The sequence below is a fragment of the Podarcis liolepis genome (genome assembly GCF_965112155.1).
Source record: "Podarcis liolepis genome assembly, chromosome: 6".
Classification (NCBI taxonomy): domain Eukaryota; kingdom Metazoa; phylum Chordata; class Lepidosauria; order Squamata; family Lacertidae; genus Podarcis; species Podarcis liolepis.
Window position 1 is genome coordinate 23,481,788 of NC_139559.1, and position 14,335 is coordinate 23,496,122.

General features: G+C 45.3%; 1 protein-coding gene and 1 long non-coding RNA gene across 2 annotated transcripts; both read right to left on the bottom strand.

Moving 5' to 3' along the window:
• Nucleotides 1–1,240: 1,240 nt before the first annotated feature.
• Nucleotides 1,241–2,886, bottom strand: LOC310709122. Its single transcript, XR_014527315.1, has 3 exons — nucleotides 2,729–2,886; nucleotides 2,225–2,377; nucleotides 1,241–1,394 (listed from the first exon to the last, which is right to left on the bottom strand). It is a non-coding gene; the product is annotated as an uncharacterized lncRNA (long non-coding RNA).
• A 3,572-nt stretch (nucleotides 2,887–6,458) lies between these two features.
• On the bottom strand, nucleotides 6,459–13,870 carry LOC310709117 (waprin-Enh1-like). The gene is made up of 4 exons (XM_083508348.1): nucleotides 13,711–13,870; nucleotides 11,529–11,660; nucleotides 9,564–9,695; nucleotides 6,459–7,299 (listed from the first exon to the last, which is right to left on the bottom strand). The coding sequence occupies exons 1-3, from the start codon at nucleotides 13,790–13,792 to the stop codon at nucleotides 9,565–9,567; spliced, it is 345 nt and encodes a 114-aa protein (XP_083364474.1). The 5' UTR covers nucleotides 13,793–13,870; the 3' UTR covers nucleotides 6,459–7,299; nucleotide 9,564.
• Between the last annotated feature and the right edge of the window lie 465 nt (nucleotides 13,871–14,335).

Genomic DNA, 14,335 nt, shown 5'->3' on the forward strand with positions numbered 1-14,335 from the left:
GTAAATAACTGCATTGGCCTGTTGGCACCTTAAAGTCAAAAGTGAGCATGCCTGCTGAATGAGGGTTTCATAGAGTTCATAAAATCATACCATTGGAAGGGACCACGAGGGTCATCTTGTTCAACTCCCTGCAAGGCAGGAATCTTTTACCCAATGTGGGAGCCATGCTCTGCCAACTTGTTTCGAAGTATGGGACCAACAACACTAAATGCCTGGCTTCTGGTAGAGGCCATGTGGCCCTTTGTAACACAGGGGACAACTAACAGAGCTCATCCAGGTCAATTCTGTGCCCGGGGCAGCTGTCTACCAGCTCCATCTGACACACAGGCTGAGACTCTACCTGCCAACAGAATGTCTTGCCAGAGCGGTGCATGCTCTAGTTATCTCACACTTGGGCTACTGCAATGCACTTTACATGGAGCTATCTTTGAAGGTGACCTGGAAACTTCAACTAATCTAGAATGTGACAGCTAGACTGGTGACTGGGAGTGACCGCCAAGACCATATCACACCGGTCCTGAGAGACCTGCATTAGCTCCCAGTATGTTTCCGAGCACAATTCAACTGGTATTGACCTTAAAAGCCCCAAATGGCCTTGACCCAGTATACCTGAAAGAGCATTTCCACCCCCTATATTCTGCCCAGACACTGAGCTCTAGTGCCGAGGGCCTTCTGACAGATCCCTTACTGCGAGAAGCAAAGTTACAGGAAACCTGGCAGAAGGCCTTCTCGGTAGTGGCGCCCACCCTGTGGAATGCCCTCCCATCAGATGTCAAAGAAATAAACAACTATCTGACTTTTAGAAGACATCTGAAGGCAACCCTGTTTGGGAAGTTTTTAATGTTTATCGTGTTTTTAATATTCTGTTGGGAGCTACCCAGAGTGGCTAGGGAAACCCAGCCAGATGGGCGGGGTATGAGTAAAAAAATATTATTATTATTATTATTATTATTATTATTATTATTATTATTATATTATCCAAACAATCTCAGTGATCAGGATGGGATAGAAGAGCTCAGTCAGTTGTTTACATATTATTCCATCTATATCCTACCTAAGCTTCTAAGAGGCTTATTGGGTGAGGATTCAAAACCTGGTTTCCCAACTCCTAGTCGGACACTTTAACTTCTAAACCCATACTGCCTCTCCTTTAGACTGTAAACCTACAGGGATGAGCAGCAGCAGCACATGCAATTCAAGAAAAAGAAAAGAGACAATCATCACAAGTGACCAAGCTTTCTTTTTTTAATGTTTATTAGCAGGGAAATAGAAAAAATAATGAAAAAGAAGCCCATTTCCCACTCAAGCATTTTGCTTCTCTCCCAATCTTCATAAGCATGATGAGCCGCCAACACCTGTGGTCTTCAGCCATCTTAGGATGAAGGGGAAACATCCTGGAAAGAAATCAAAACATTGGGAACATTACTTTCTAGCATTTGTTAGAACACAGGAGATCTGGTTTGCAAAGAGCCCTTCTTGGCCACTAATGTGAATTTTGTTGCAGAATACGTTTCTCTCTCACTAAGTGGAAGACAGACACGGCTATAATATGTAAACTGGCTCCTTACGTAGAATCACCAGTCATTACTTGTTACTGCAGAAGCAAGGAGGAGGGTGGAAAGAGAAACTCAATGCATGGTCCAGGAAAGCCACTTTGATTTCTGGACCGAGAGACATTAACTGTTCAGTGGCTTTTCCCTCTCATTGCAGTGGTGCTAATTAAAGACTGTTGTCAGAGGAGGAGGTGTTAGCTGGGGATAGTCCTACAGGTCAGACAGAGAGACCTGGCTCTCCCCATCCCTGGTGTACATATTTGCAGCAACTCTCTCTCTCTCTCTCTCTCTCTCTCTCTCTCTCTCTCTCTCTCTCTCTGTGTGTGTGTGTGTGTGTGTCTGTCTTCTCTTCTTCAAAGCTATATGGGAGATGGGAGATAGCAGTTGTCCCTACCCAGATGAATGGTGAGGGGAAGGTGATGTTCAAACTGCCTCAACAGTTTGAAAAGGAAGCAGAGAGCGCAAGAGAGAATATAGGGACTGGATCTACTGTATTTGCAGAAACAAAATTATTATTATTATTATTAATCCCTCCCATCTGGCTGGGGTTCCCCAGAAACAAAGGACATAGAGGCATGGGACTGTGCTGATGAGTGTTTGAAGGGGAGAAAGAGGTAAATTGGGGCATCAGAATTACACCCACAGTCTCAGGAATCCACAGTCCCACTTACATTCCACATTCCGGAATCTTGGATCCACACAGCGCATTGCGCAGCAGGAATAGCAACACTTTTCCCGTCCTTGGCAAGTATAGTCATTTATGCACTCATCTGGTTGAGGGCCAGTGCATAAGCAAGGACTTGGCGGGCAGGTTCCAGGTTTGCCTGCAATAGGAAAATGTTGGAAGTCTTTTGAATCAGCATAGTAGGTTTTGTATCTTGGTGCATTATTTAAATATTTGTGCCCCAGCTCATTGTTCAAGGCAACTGGCAAAACCATAAGCAAACTACAAAATATATTGTTGAACTACCAAAGACCGCTTTCAAATACAACCAGTGGACTAATCTTATCCAATTTAAGAGGCTTTGTAAGCACACCCAACAAGAAGAAATGGGGCTTCCTTTAAACTTCAAATATATAGTTGTGGGCCCCACCAATCTTTGAGTGGTACACGATTCACTGGGGCTTCCTCCCAAGTCAATGGATATAGGATTGCTGCTGGTTTTATGCCTCACCTTTTGGAGTCTTCTGACAAGCTGTGAAAGGTAGCCAAAGGGCTAGAAGTCCCACAAGGGCAAAAGTCACCAGTGTCTTCATGGCTCTTCCAGCAATCAAGGACTACTGCTCAGAACTGAGCAAGGCTGGTATTTAAGGAGTTGCAAGGCTACCGTTGAGTTGGGAAATCAGATTTGCTAATCTTCCTCTAGCGTCACCTGCTTTGCAGGAAAATTAATAAAGAAAAGCAACAACAGAAAACTGTAAGCAATTTCTTTGCACCGTCATCACAGACTGCATGTAGAGTGGCAACAACTGCACGTACTGGAACCAGTGTGTGTTAACAACTCTTAATATTCCAGTATAATCTGGACAATAAAAAGCAAGCAAATCTGGAATTCGGTGGCACTCTTAATGCTGACGGAGGTTCAGGAAAGACAAAAGGGTTGGGGCGACAGAGAGAGAGAACTTGCTGGATCTTGTAGCCACAAAGTCTGCATTTGATTGCTGTGACAGAAATGGATGATGCCCCCAGGAGGAGACCACCATGTTTGTGAAGTTAATGGCCAATAGGATTTAGTCATTGCTGACTGAAGCATCAGAAGGTGCCTTATACTGAGACAGATGACTGATTCACATAGCTCAATATGTCTGCACCTGCCTTTCTCAACCTTCGTTCCCCAGATGTTGTTGGACTACAACTCCCATCATCCCTAAGCTAGCAGTGACCAGGGATGATGGGAGTTGTGGTCCAACAACAACATGTGTGGACCCACGATTGGGAGAGGTATTGCCATAATATTCTGGGGCTGGCTGGTTGGAACCCTGAACAGGAACATTCCAGTTACAAGGTAAGAACACATTGCAACGTTTTGTTTCAGATTCCATCTCACAAGAACTATACGCAGGTTAAAATTCTTTCTGGACCCAGCCAGGACACTAAAACATAATCAAAGAAGCCAAAAGAGTCTTTCATGTGTATCTTTGCACAAACCAACTTCAGATCTTGCCATGTTGAAAAGAGGACAGAGCTACTATAGTAGGAGGAAGTGAAAAAAGTCAGACACAAACCAGGGCCTTCTAATAGAGGAGTTTCTTCAATAAAGTTGGACGCATGGCTCCCTATAGAGCCTTGTCATGCTCTAATGAGGTATATTAGAATATAGGTAAACAAGGGTTCATTTTAGTCACTTTTTCTTGAAAAGTATCTTGAAATCAATTTCTGGCTAATATTTTTGATGGTTATTTTGTTTAAATGGTAAAAAAAAAAAAATCTAAATCTGGCTCTGTAGTTTGTTCTGCTTTTCCAGAAATCAGTTCCATGTTTGCCAAATAAAGTGGGAGAGAGGAAAGCAACTCAGTACATTGGTACCTCGGGTTAAGTATTTAATTCGTTCCGGAGGTCCGTTCTTAACCTGAAACTGTTCTTAACCTGAAGCACCTCTTTAGCTGATGGGGCCTCCTGCTGCCGCATTACCGCCGCAGCACGATTTCTGTTCTCATCCTGAAGCAAAGTTCTTAACCTGAGGTACTATTTCTGGGTTAGCAGAGTTTGTAACATGAAGCGTATGTAACCTGAAGCGACTGTAACCTGAGGTACCACTGTATTGGAATTGGTTGTACTGTCCTGACTGTACTCACACAAATGGGTTTGCAGGTGGGATTTAAACTCCTCCTGGCAAACGCAGGTTGAACAGTTAAAGCGGATTTGGCAGGGAGGGGAACCCACTTTCAACAAAAATCCGACTGTTTGTAGAGAGGTAGGTGATGGGGAAATGTGCAGGAAAATTGTTTAGCAGGACCACCCTATAAGAAATAGGAATGAATGCTCAATAAACAGGTTATTTGGAAGAGACCTTTAAGAGTCATAGAGAGCTGAAGGTTTTCGTTGTTTTTTAAGAGAATTGGGTAACTTTCACAAATCTAGCCAATAGTTCCTGTCTGCCCTCTGGTGGTGGTAATTATGGACTGAAGTTTTATCCACACTTCCATTTGTGCTTTGTTTTCTTCCTCTTGTCAAGCTGCAGATTAGTTTTGTCCTGGGCCATCCACAAGGTCTTCATGCCACACCTTAGTGATCACTATTTCAAGGAGGCATCCCTGAAAACATGGGATACTCTGTCCATCACTTCTGTTTTTCTTCCTTCTTGCCCTACCCTTTCTCTGCTCCCCTGGTAATGGGGGCAGGATTGTGAAATCTGGAAGGCCCTAGTCATGAACCAGCACATGGGCGGTGGATACAGATTCAGTGGCTCCGACTCAAGGAATGAGGCAGTTGAGCAGCTCAGCAGCTACAGTATATCCATGACTGAGCAGTCCTATTTAGGATCCACTCTCCTCACCCTGAAAAGGGGGAGGGGCTAGAAAAGGTGTCCTAAGCATAGTCTGCCTCCCTTTCCCCCTGACTGGATTACCACGCCTGGTGGGGCCACCACCCAGCGGTTGTAAAAGACCATTGAACTTTGGAACATGGAATATATAAACACTGACAACTGGGAAACACTGGCCTGCGAGCGCTCCAGTTGGAGAACAGCCTTTACCAAAGGTGTTGTGGGCTTTGAAGATGCTCAAACTCCGGACAAAAGAGAGAAATGTGCTAAAAGAAAGGCAGGGTTGGCAAACCCTCGCTGTGATCAACTCCTGCCCGGAAACCAATGTTCCCACTGTGGAAGGATGTGTGGATCTAGAATTGGTCTCCACAGTCACTTACAGACTCACTGTTAAGACCATGTTCATGAAAGACAATCTTACTCGGCTACGAGTGATCAAGGAGGAGGAGGAGGAGAAGGAGAAGGAGAAGGAGAAGGAGAAGGAGAAGGAGAAGAAGAAGAAGAAGAAGAAGAAGAAGAAGAAGAAGAAGAAGAAGAAGAAGAAGCAGCAGCAGCAGCAGCAGCCAGGGAAGGGGGGCAATTTGGAGGTTTACATTCCCCAGTCATTCCCAACTTTTGCATTGTGGTCACACAGCTGACACACGTTGGCACTGGAAAGGAAAACTGCTTATGCTCACATATATGTAGTTGTTTGCAGTTCCCATAAGAGTGCAAGAGGTGGACACATTTTTAAAATAAAGAAAATAGTGTTGGGTAGAGACCAGCACAGCTCCAGGCTTCAGAGACAACTGGTAAAAAAAGGATCAGATCAGGAGGGGAACCAATTTTTATTTGGGTTTTAAGGAGTTTTTCATTTGTTGTGATACAGTGTTTTTTTCTATTTCTGTGTCGCGATATACAGTAACACCTCCGCAAACGTCGGCCCGTCGACTGTCCATTTCTGCCAACGTCTGTGGCAAACCCGGAAGTACTGGAATGGGTTACTTTCAGGTTTGCCGCTCGCACATGCGCAGAAGCGCAAACCACTCCGCCTGTGTGCCCAGAGCAGCGCTTTGTCGAGCGTCCCTTTCATCGAGCGTCCAGAGCTCCAGAACAGATCCCGGATTCAAAACAAGGTACCACTGTAAATGAAAAGCTTTTGGGCCAGTGCTACTGATCTGATGCAAATCCTAGGAAAGTGAAAGTGAATGAAAGTGTGTACAGGCAGAAATGAAAGTGTGTCCAGGCCCAAGATTCTCTCCATTGAGATCTAGCAACTTGCAAGGTCAGGCTACCTGGAATTTTCACCTTTCAGAACTGGTTGTGTAGTTCCTGTTCTGCAACAGGTGTGCTGCTATTTTGTGGAAATCTCCAATTGAAATAGAGCAATATAAAATAATATAGATTGCAGCTCTTCCAGACTGGAATAACAATTTGCATATACAATTTGAACCATATGCATTTATTTCTTCTGCAAGTGTAACTGTATGACATTTTCATTTATAGTTTCAAAGAGAGAGTGAGAGATAAATGAGTCCTGGATCCACAGGAGGAAAGCTTCCTATTTTGTGATGACGGTGTTTGTAAATACTGGTGTTGCAAGGTAATTTCTTGTTGCATAAACATTTCCCAGATTGATGCAGGAACTGGAAATAAGCTGTCAGAGTTATAACCACATGGAGTTTCTCACCCACTGGGATGAATCTGGAAGCTTGCTCTGTGTTAGAAGTTGTATATTCAATTTAAATAACCAATAGCCCATAACCTATTATGTAACACATTTTGCTGCAGATTATGACTTCTTCACTGTCAATCACAAGAGCAAGGTCTACTATTATAGTCCAATAGATGAATGTACAGAAATGCTCCTGTTTCATCTGAGCTTCTTGGTCAATATGTGGCCCATTCAAGAAAATCTCCAAGGAGACGTTATAGCTGACCACCAATATTTTAAGTAACAAGTAAAAGCATGTTCCTTCACTTCTCTTCTCCTTCCACATGATGTCCTGAGACTCAGATGAGAAATGCCAACAACAAAAACAAAAGACTGTTGGTGGTATCCAACTAAGTCATACTCAGAATGGACCCACAAAAAAAATTTGATTTACTAACAAAAGTCAATTGGTTTCAGTGGATCTACTCTGATTATGACTCAGTCAGATAAACCCTTTACTTGCATTCAGTTGGGTAGAAAGTGGTTTCCCTGCATGATGAAAAGATGAATAATTGGGGGAATTTCAGGCACAGGTGTTGCTTTTCAGGCGCGCCAACAGGATGTTATTCTGGATGGGAAAAGGAGACAAAAAAACAACAAGGTTGGTGACAGAGAACAAAATAATCCTAGACAATTGTACCTCCTCACTCCCAGCCTCGGAGAAAATTCCTAAAATGTTCCCGCCTGTTGTTGTCCTTACCTCCCTGGAAAAGAGAACTCAGAGTAGGTCCCTCCTTCTAAATCCTTCTAATTGGGAATCTTAGCATTTTGAATATCTTACCATGTTTTTTTCCTCATTTATCAGACATATAAATGCCCCTTTAAAGCACAGAGCTTAGCCCTTTCTGGTGTCCTAGAGAGAAGTGCCCTGCACTGGCGCTTAATAGCCAAATTCTGATAAATTTGTCAGATCAAAATAAAATCCAAACTGACAGGGCGATATCTTTGAGTGGACCAATTACTGTTGGTATATAGGGATAACCCGTGGCTCCCAGCTTCCCTGATTGCACCAGGCCCATCATAAGACTTTGAGCACAGGAAAAGACAAAGAGCCTGCGGGATCGAGGCAACTGCCCATCAAGTTCTGCATCCTGCTCTCACGGTGGCCACCCAGATGCCTGTGGGGAACCAACAAGCCCGTTATTGGGCTCCTTTGCGGGTTGGGGGGGCGCTAAGGGTGCCCGCCGAGTCCCAAGTTCACAGGCTTCATCCGCCTGTGATTTCTAGAGGGTCCCCGCTTCGCCGTAGCGGGAAAGACCCGTTTCTCGTGGAGCTTGTCCCTCCGTTTCAGAGGGAGTCCGCCATTTGCCGGAGGTGCCACCCTGGAAGTCCCCAACAAGCAAGGCTAGAGGATCTACTGTATTTTTTGCTCCATACGGCACACCTGACCATAACTTTTTTTGGGGGGGGGATTCAAGGGAAAAAATATTATTTAAAGGGAGTGCTGAGCAGAGCCTGTATGCATCCCAGGCTCTGCTCAGCACTCCCTTTCATGAGCCGCATGGAGCATGTGTGCGGCGCTTGCAGGCTTTTCCCCAAGGAGGGAGAAGGGCAGCCCGTCACTGATGGGCTGCCCTTCTCCCTCCTCGGGGAAAAGCCCCCAAGAGTCACACACACGCTCCACACAGCTCTTTAAAGGGAGAGCAGGTCTTGGGGGCATTTGCGGGAAGTGGGGGAAGTGAGAGAGCCTCGCTTTGTCCCTTCCTCCACCTCCCGCAAAAGCCAGGGATAGCCGCGCGAAGCCTCCCCAGGGCAGTGGGATGAAGGCTCTCCGCTGCCCTGTGGAGGCTTCATAGGCTACCCCAGAGCTGCTCAGGAGCTTGTTGGGGCGGGGGGGGAGCCCGGGTCCCCCCCCCCCAGCCCCAAAAAGCAGCTCAGGAAGCTGCCCCCAGAGCTTGTCAGGGCTGGCGGGGGAAGCCCGGGTTTCCTCCCCCCCAGCCCCAGGGACCACACATTCGCTCCATAAGACGCACAGACATTTCCCCTTAGATTTTAAGAGGAAAAAAGTGTGTCTTATGGAGCAAAAAATACGGTATCTTATTCAGGCTCTCTCTCTCTCCTGTGGTTTCCAGCAACATGCATTCAGAAGCACACTGCCTCTGTGGAGACAGAGCATTGCCCCCCATGAATTTGCCCGCTCCTCTTTCAAAGCCAACCGAGTTGGCAGAGGTGCCAGCTTGCGGGGGCGTCATTAGGCCCAGCGTTGTCCACGTGATGCCAGGACGAGGGGAGGAGCCAGGGGCAGAGCTGAATGCAGTGGCCGTGCAGCTTCAATGGCCAGTGGCTCCTCCGCCTCCTGGCATAGCGACTGGCAGGAGGCTGCTTTGACCGTCCTTCCCCTCCGCAGCAGGGGAGAAAGGGAAGAAGCCGGCCACTGGAGCTGCACCATGCTTGGACCCGCACTCAGCCTCCTCTGCCGCCTCAACATTGGGAGCCCTCCGGCCCCTTCCCAAAAGATTTTGAGGGGCCCCAAAACAGATCAGCCCCCAGGAACTGGCACCCCTGCAAGTTGGTGGCCATTGTTGCCCCTTGTGGGAGTGGGTTCCATTGTTCAACAATGCACTGCTTGTATCTGTCCCAAATCTTCCAATATTCAGCTTTTATGGACGTGAAAAAACTTCTCGTGTTGTTAGAAAGGGAGAAAATCTTTCTCTATGCTGTGCAGAATTTTGTAAACTTCTACTGTGTTGCCTCTTACTAATCTTTTCTCTAAACTATAAAGTTCCAAATGCTGGAACCGCTCCTCAGGTGCTCCATCCCCTTGGTCTTTTGGCCTGGCTGCATCTATCAAGATGATGTCCAAGGTATGTCCTTAGCCCTCGGTGGTGATACCTTATCTGCAGGACCTGGCACAATTGTAGTAGCAACACCTTTGTCTTCCTGGGCAGTCATAGTCAGTTCTGCAACGATCAATTCCTGGGACAGTGCACCTAAATGGATTCCGTGGGCAATACCAAGATATCACTGGGGGAAAGAACAAAAGGAGCATCGTTAACCAATGCTCAGACACTAATGAATACATTCTAGTATTTCTTTTGACTATTGTGCAGCCCTATTGGCGGTACCAAAAGCCACATTTGAATGAGTAAGTTCACAGCCTGAGCCTGCAAGACCTGACAATCTGGTTCAGCTTTCTATGTATACTTTACAGACTCAGCGTCTCTCCAAATATGTGGTAGTACCATTGCTCGGAAGCGAACCAGAGTCAGAGCAGTAATGCTAGCTCCCCCCCCCCATGCACCTCTGGATGGGCAGATGGGTGGGGGAAATGGTGGCTGTTCTTCTTTTATACTTCCTTGAAATGGCCATCCTACAAATGGGTGGTGAAATATTGACTACCCCTCTAGGCACAAGTGTCCACAGGAAAATCAAGAGGTAAGAGATGACCGCTGCTGCCTATCTCCTTGCTCTTATCATTGCTTGCATGGTAAGAGAGGGCATTTGTTTGAGTGAGCAGCGAGGAGCTGCCCGAGTGGCAGTGACAGCAAGGAGTAGGGGGAGCAGAGCAAGGGGTCTCCAGGGGTTGGCAATGTGGGCCTTGGCAGGTGCCCAGCAATGCCAGCTCCAACATTACACATCTCTCAGAGGGTTAAAAGGAAGGTGAATTGATGCAGTTCATTAGTAAAAAGACACACACCTTGTTCCTACTCACAGCCAAACACATCTGCTTCATAGAGAGAACTCTGAGTAGGTCCCTCTCGCCTGGCCCATAGAAAAGGGCTGGATGCAGAGGTGGGAGGTATCAGCTGGGGAACTCCCTGAGGAAGAAGGTTCAGAGCCAGGGGATTGATGGTGGAATGCCCATATGTGGTCAGAGGGACAAGGAGCAGGCTGGCAGGAGGAAGTGTTGGGAGCAGAAGAGGGAACATGCCTTAGTGAGCAAGAAGAGGCTGGGGCAGAGAGCAGTCCAGACTGAGAGGCAGGAGAGGAGGGGGGCCAGGAGACAGAGATGAGACAGGCTGCTGAAGAAGCCCAGGGCTGACTTAAGCATATGCGGCGTCGGGGTGCAAAGATCCGCTCAGCGCCCCCCCCCAGTTGCCCAGTCCCAGGTGCGCAGGAGGTCGGAGCCAGCCAGCTGCGTCTTGCTGGCTCAGTCGCCCCTGAACTCGCAGCTCAAAGCCGTCCACAGCAGAAGAACCCACTGCGGCGCTCCGACCAACAGGAGGGCTCTTCACCGGATTCAACTCTCAGGCCCCGGACTCTTGGCCTGGCACCCCTGAGAGCCCGGCACCCAGGTGCCCCACACCCCTAGCGCCTATGGGTAAAATGGCCATGAAGAAGCCACAGAGTCTTCCCCTTCTGCTGTGACCAGCTCCCCTTCCTCATGGTCTCCCAGAACACCCAGAGGAATGAAGAGGGCAGAACAGAGACAAGACAAAGGCTTGGGCTGCTGGGGAAGGAACTGGGGGAGGAATCTTAGAGAGGAGTGGGACGGCAGGGACCTCCAGTCCTTGCAACTGCCTTCTTGGGGCAAGACCTACTGAGAAGAGTTCCTGTGATCACTAGGCCTGTTTGGGTTTCTTTGAATAAAGAGTCAACTTCACTGACACTGGGTGTTTTATTACTGACCCACTCCTGGCACCTGTTCATATTTTATGGAATATATTGTTGCACCTATATATATACACCCATTAATACCCTTTCGAATGGCAGAGCTTAGCCACTTAGGCTGCCCCAGAGAATAAGGTGTGCAATGGTGGTACATCTTGCACAAACTGGTTTCCCCCTTCCCTGTTTCCAATAATATGCATGCACTAAGAAATTGTACCTTGAAATGTCAGTCATTGATGAATATACCTGGTGATGGAGCTCTGCAGACCCTGGCACATCTGTAGTTGCAGCACTGGAGGTTACGTGGGCAGTCATATTTACTCCTGCAACGACTAATTCCTGGCATGGAGCACTGAAATGGATTTCCTGGGCACATCCCTGAAATATTATTATTATCATTATCATTATCATTATCATTATCATTATCATTATCATTATTATCATTATCATTACTACTACTACTACTGCTACTGCTACTGCTACTGCTACTGCTACTGCTACTGCTACTGCTACTGCTGCTACTACTACTACTACTACTACTACTACTACTACTACTACTACTACCCACCTTTTTCTCTGACAGGGAAAAGCATGGGAGGGGGAAGCAGTCATTAAAAACAGTTAAACAGTAATAGAATTACAATTTTATATGAGTTTGTGTGTATGAGTGCGATCCATCAAAACATACTAATAATTACAATAAAAAGAGCACAAAAATAAAAAAGAACAGCATCTGAACATCAAAATATGAACTTTTACGCACTTTAAAATTCTATTGACTATAGTGCAGCCATGTTGTCCGTAGCAAAATTTGCATTTGAATTTATAATTAGGAAGCTCACATTTTAGGTATGCAAGAGCCCACTATCCTGCATTCTTTCCACATGTATTTTATAGGTTCCCCATCTATCCAAATCTTATGTAGGCCAGAAACCCTGGGAAATGCTGCTAAATGATAACTTTCCAGTGAAATTTTCCAACACGTTTCTTCCGTCCATTTTTTGCTGTTAGAAAAGTGATGGGACGTCAGCCAAATCTGTGTTAATAAGCAGCACGTCTGAAAGTGCCCAATTTCTCAGAGTCAGTAACTAACTCTGTAAGACAGGGGAATCTTTCAAGTCACTATGATTTTGTGAAGATAAATGAGACACACAAAGGAATTTACAATTTAAGTTCTATATAAATAATGAATGGTTCGTTTATCTCTTTTAAGATGTTTCCAGCTAAACATTTCATTTGTAAGAAAAGGAAATTACAGTTGTCATTGTGATCACATGATTCTCCCAAGATGTGAGAATCAAAAAAATGTTGCCTATCTCTAAGGATGCAAAGTTGCCAGCAGGCATGGTAAGCTATGATAGATAGATAGAAGATATAGATATTGATACTGTATGTGGTTTGTTCAGCACTTCTATTTGTTTAAAGCATATGTCAAAGCAGTCTAAAAATACTAAAATTAAAAAATATAAAAAATAAACAACATAAACAATTATTTCTCATTAAAAAAAACAATCCATCACTTTTGGTGACTTGAGTCTTTGTCACATGTGCTCTGCTACACTGCTACCTTTTTCACAACATTCCAATCTGTATTGTATACTTAAATAAATGGAATTCAATCATGTCCTCACCCCCCCCCCAAAAAAATACAGTATAGTTTTAGAGAGAATTAAGAATTGCTCTTGGCTTTCTGTATCCCTTATGCAAACTACAAAACTCTGTCCATGCCCACTGGCAACCTTCTCCAGAGTGCCTAAGAGTGGCCATCATACCACCAGCTCTGTTTAATTGAAGGTAGCATGAATTTATTTATTTATATTATTATTAGTAGTAGTATTGATATTATTAGTATTATTAGCATTGCAATGCAGTCCTATATACATGCTTGCTCTTACTCCCACTATGCTCAATGTGACTAACTTCTCAGGCTACAATTTTTCACACACTCTGTAGTCTTATTCAACTCAAGTTCTGAGTATAGACAAACATATGTTTGCCCTAAAAAGGCTGCAGTTCTATGCACATTTACTACCTGGAAATAAGTCCCATTGAACTCACAGAGTTCAGTAACGTATAGCTGCAAAGCAAACATGTGCAGAATTATATTGGGGGCTGCCGTCTCTGTTATTGTTGCCTGCCATTCCTGCTCTGCTTGCTCATGCTGCAGCTCACACTGCCGCCTACTGGCAGCCACACAAACTACAGCATGACAACTTTTTCCCTTGCAAAAATATTATATAGCAAGACAGCATGAATTCCGTTTCTCTCTTCTGCAGGACCAAGTCCTTTTTATCTCAGGACAAAGTTACTTGCCCTGAAATGGCTTTGTGGATATAACTACCGATAACCCAGCTTTAGCTACTCCAAATGTTTTTTCCCCTGTCCTGTATTCCAGAATCGCCTTTCAACTTTTTCGCATCTTACCTACCTATTCTGTAACAAGTTGCAGAGGGTAATTCGGTCCAAAGGGCCAGAAGCCCCACAAGGAGAAGGACCGTCAGTGTCTTCATGGTGCCTTCAGGAATCGGGTGTGAACGCTTAGAATAGAACAAGACTTGTATTTAAACAGATGCGTGGGTAGGGTTAAGATTATATGTCTCCCCATCTACCTCATACTTAATATCAGCAGCATCAAACTTTTCAGGCCCTCGAAAATAATTGCATTGCACCATCTTTATAGATTGCATGTGTTGTTGTAGCCGGGCTTATGGGTGTTGACACCTGTAATGCACCTGTATAAACACCCAAACTTCAAAGAATTCTCCTGAGTCACACCCTGATTATAGCTCCTTCCAGCACGTGAGGAAAACTCACTCACTCATGGGAATGGTACCAGGGCAGGGCTCATGTTGTAAAAGAACCAGGACTTCCTATATTCAAGTTAATACCTGGTGATTGTGATGTTTTCAAAAAGACAGAGAGTGAGTGAGAGAGAGAGAACTAAACAGCCATAAGGTGGGATAGGCTATAGCTCAATAGCACAACACATGCCTTTTTTTTTCTCTCCTGAAGAAGCATGTGAGTCACTATGTGGCATTTCTAATTAAAATGAT

Bases quoted from the DNA above. Each gene is read 5' to 3' on its own strand.
- LOC310709117 (XM_083508348.1), bottom strand. From the start codon at position 13,792: ATGAAGACACTGACGGTCCTTCTCCTTGTGGGGCTTCTGGCCCTTTGG. The intron at 11,661-13,710 runs GTAGGTAAGATG...ATAATATTTCAG, and splicing joins TGCAACTTGTTACAGAATAG to GGATGTGCCCAGGAAATCCA. The intron at 9,696-11,528 runs GTATATTCATCA...TCTTTCCCCCAG, and splicing joins CTGCAGAGCTCCATCACCAG to TGATATCTTGGTATTGCCCA.